General features: G+C 41.6%; 1 protein-coding gene across 2 annotated transcripts in view; it reads right to left on the bottom strand.

The window, feature by feature from the left end:
- Window positions 1–6: 6 nt before the first annotated feature.
- The window catches only part of LOC106870528 (dynein intermediate chain 2, ciliary), a 5,631-nt gene continuing 1,485 nt past the window's right edge, over window positions 7–4,152 (bottom strand). For both annotated transcript variants that reach the window (XM_014916654.2, XM_014916655.2), the window contains exon 2: window positions 7–2,844. In XM_014916654.2, coding sequence (XP_014772140.1) covers window positions 956–2,830 — 1,875 coding nt within the window. In that variant the 5' untranslated portion in view covers window positions 2,831–2,844 and the 3' untranslated portion in view covers window positions 7–955. The remainder of the gene's footprint in view (window positions 2,845–4,152) is intronic.

Genomic DNA, 4,152 nt, shown 5'->3' with positions numbered 1-4,152 from the left:
ATGATGATGATGATGATGATGATGATGATGATGATGATGATGATGATGATGATGATGATAATGATGATGATGAAGATAATGATGACGACGACGAAGATGAGGATGAGGACGGTGGTCGTAGTGGTTGTGATGATGATGGTGATGATAATGATAATGGCAGTGGAGATGATGATGACGATGATGATGACGATGATGAAGACTGGCATATCGAAGTCCTTAGAATCTCTGTTGCTGACGTTACTGGTGTTATTGCTGTTGCTTTTGTTGTTGTTGACGATGTTGGCTGGAGTCGTGATGACGGTGACGACTTTGGCGGTGACGACTTTGGCGGTGACGACTTTGGCGGTGACGACTTTGACGTTGACATTTCTTGTCAACTTCGTTGACATTGTGGTGGCGTCAACGTTATTGCTGTTACGGTGATGCTTATTAGATGTTGCTCAACCGTTGTTCTTGGTCCTTAAACGCTGTTGCCAATGCTGGGTAGTGCTTCTGTTGTTGTTGTTGTAGCTGTTGTTAGTCATGTTATTGTTTTTACTGTCTTTGCTGTTGTTGTTGTTGTTGTTGTTGGTGTTGTCATCATTCTTATTAATGCTACTACTGTCACTGTCATCGTTGTTGCTGTAATCCACCATTTTTCTGGTTGCTGTCGCCGTAGCTGTTATTAGAATCGTTAGCACGCCGGATAAAATGCTTAGCGGCATTTCGTCCGTCTTTACATTATATGTTCAAAATCCGCCGAGGTCGACTTTGCCTTTTATCCTTTCAGGGTCGATGAAATAAGTACCAGTTACGCACTGGGGTCGATATAGTCGACTAGCCTCTCCCCCTCCCAAATTTCAAGATTTGTGTCTTTAGTAAAAAGGATAATCACTATTATTGTTGTGGTTGTTGTTGTTGATGGTTTTGATAATGATGATGATGACGATGATGATGATAATGATGATGATGAATTTTATCTGGCCATTGAGAATATCCTGTCCAGTTTAGCTGTCTCTGCTGCCTCCTTCGCTGGTCCTTCAAGAGGTGGATCTCCTTTCCTCAATTTCGGCATTTTGCGAAGGTTAGAGGACAGTTTCAGGCCGGTGACATCTCCTCTGCTGTCCCCGGCAATGATGCTGAAATTTTGAGGGTTGAAAGCTATCCGGGTAACCTCAGTGTCTTTCTTCTTCACCACCACTTGTTCACACATCGGTTCGTAGCGGTTTAAGTTTAAATCGTACACGAGGACACGACCTTTCGACGTAGCGGCAGCGAACACACTGGCCGAATATGGAGCCCAGGCGACATCAGTCACTCTGCTGCCCAGATCGAACGTGAACAAAGGGATTTTGTATTCCTCGTTGTATTCCCATACTTTTACGCTCCAGTCGTCGCTGCAAGTAATGAATGTATTTGGATGGAAGTGGTTCCATTCAACTTTATTCACGCCCATAGAATGGGCATCCAGCGTGTACAAGACTTCATTACAGTATCTTTTTGAGCAGACGTGAACTTTGCCCGTTTGCGTGGCGAGCAAATACAAATGATCAAACTTGCGATGGAAATTGAACGAGCTACCGCAACCGAACGACAAGATTGATATATTACTGTCCCAGAAAGGGAGCGGATCTATTTCAAGTTTCAACAATTCCAGTTGGACTAGTTCCTCTTTGACGAGGCTCCATTGCAAGATCCTTCCGTCGGTAGACACCGAGCAGAAAATTAAATCCACGTCTTCGGTTTTTGGTTGCCATTTTACTTCAGTCACCTCGTAGTGGTGCTTCCCTGTGAAACTGGAGGATTTCTGAACTAAAGCATCATGGCTCTTGCAAAGATTATACACGGCAACATGACCGTTGTAAAGCCCGACACAAATGTAGTAAGCGAATTCGGGATGGAAGTCTAAAGCCATAACGCTGCTGTTTGTTTGAAATATGTACATCGGATACGACGGGTTTTTCAAGCTGTACAACAGCAGCCAGCCGCCGAATCTTTGCTGAAACACATTGTAGGAGCCGAAGGAGGCAGCAAAGAAATCCGAATAACGGTTGTTCCAACATAAGGACGTTACACTGAAACCCAGGGTTTTGTGGTAGGAAAACTTCCAAAGAGGTAGCATGGTACCATAGCTAACGTGAAATTCATCGGATTCATCTTCGTAATATCTGTAATCATTTGTGATCTCATCGAAAATATTCTGATTCACCATTCTTTCCATCATCATAATAGCTGTTTTAGAATCCAAGAAACTGCTGCTGACTGGTGGCTTTTTCCTCTCCGTTTCGTGTTTTTTGGAATCTCTTATATAAGAGTCGTAAATTTCCCATTGATTAACATTAGCCGAAAACGTCGATTTTGGCGGCGGATCCGTCAGGGTGCCCTGCTCACGAGCTCTGTAGTTGTAGGTTTGGGATCCTCGATCACCATAATTAAAAGCATTCACCAATTTCTTATAAAAAATGTGCTCTGTAAACATTTCCTGCTCCACTTCTTCTAGTAGAGGTAAAACTGGAACGTCTGTCTTTATTTTGGGACCTTCTACCATATCTTTATGGATCAAACTACCTTGCAGCAACGTCAAAATGATAACTTGGTCTAAAAATGGTACCTCAGCATATTGTGACGTTTTGAAGTCGAAACGAACCAGATTGTCATACTCTGGCTTCACAGTTGGTGTCAATACAAGACTGAATTCTTCTTTCATTTTCGATTCGCTGGTTTTCATTTCCATTCTCGTCGATTTCCGGTGAGTTAACATATCCGGTCTGACGGCTTCAAGTTCAGGCTGCTCGGTTAGCGTTTTGTCCTTTTTATCCTTTTTCGATATGCTTTTCCTTCTGGTAGCCATTGTTACACTCTGTCCTTTTGTTCAATACAAAGAGATTTATAGATAGATATATCGAATAACGACTGTATGTACGTCTATATCTTTTACGTGAGCGTAATATAGAATGTCATGTATATGTATGTATTTATGTAGTTACAGACTAGGTCTACATGAGTATACATGGAAATATATGGTATGCATTTGTGCATGTGTGTGTGTGTGAGTGTGTGTAAGTGTGTGTGTGTGTGTGTGTGTGTGTGTGTGTGAGTGTATGTGCATGTGTGTGCAACTATATATGCATATCTGTGTTAATACAGTTACCAACAGGGAGTAAAACTAAAACCAATCTACAAACAGTTCCAATAAACTCTCGACTGGACAAACCGTTCGTCGTCGATGAATTCAAAATAATCTGGTTTATTTTTATCTGCTTTATCTATCTATCTATCTATCTATCTATCTATTCTCTTCTCTTCTCTTCTTTTCTATTCTATTCTATTTTATTCTATTACGTTAGGCTGCGTCTCCAAAACAAAACAAAACAGAAACTAGTCACGTGACAAAATGTTCTTTCTCTCGCTCACCACTCTCACCGTGCCTCTTCACTATTCTCTCTCTCTCTCTCTCCTCCCATTACTTCGCTGACTATCACGTTTTCACCACTCATCCCTTTCCTTCTCTTCCAACATGAACTAGAAGAAAAAGATTAGGAAGAAAAAGACGAACGACATCTACTACTATTACTACTCCTACAACAACAAGAAATCAGTGACGTCACATACATACAGTTGCAAAGTTAATTCCAGTGTGGTTTGAACTCAGGATGTAACGACCGGGAAGTAATTCTGCTACGTATTTTCGTCAATGTTCTAACGGTTCAGCCAATCTTCCTTGCCTTATATTTAGTAAAATTATTGTTCCTTTATATACTAAGCTATGTCGAGTCACTGTAGCAGCGTCGGCTCATCAAACAGATATGATCGCAAACCATTCTCTAATGGACAGAACATAATGAGACGTTTGCTTTGCAGTGGACTGAACATGGACAATCCAATCCAATTCCATCCAGTTGTTTTTTTAATTAAACATAAGGCCAGGTATAATATGCGTTTGAGTGTGTTATTTCTTTACTACCCACAAGGGGCTAAACACAGAGAGGACAAACAAGGACAGACAAACGGATTAAGTCGATTACATCGACCCCAGTGCGTAACTGGTACTTAATTTATCGACCCTGAAAGGATGAAAGGCTAAGTCGACCACGGCGGAATTTGAACTCAGAACGTAGCGGCGGAAGAAATACAGTTAAGCATTTCACCCGGCGTGCTAACGTTTCTGCCAGC

Source organism: Octopus bimaculoides, chromosome 14, assembly GCF_001194135.2.
Source record: "Octopus bimaculoides isolate UCB-OBI-ISO-001 chromosome 14, ASM119413v2, whole genome shotgun sequence".
In the NCBI taxonomy this organism is placed as follows: domain Eukaryota; kingdom Metazoa; phylum Mollusca; class Cephalopoda; order Octopoda; family Octopodidae; genus Octopus; species Octopus bimaculoides.
The sequence above is the reverse complement of the archived record's forward strand: the minus strand, read 5'-3'. Positions and strand labels throughout refer to the sequence as shown.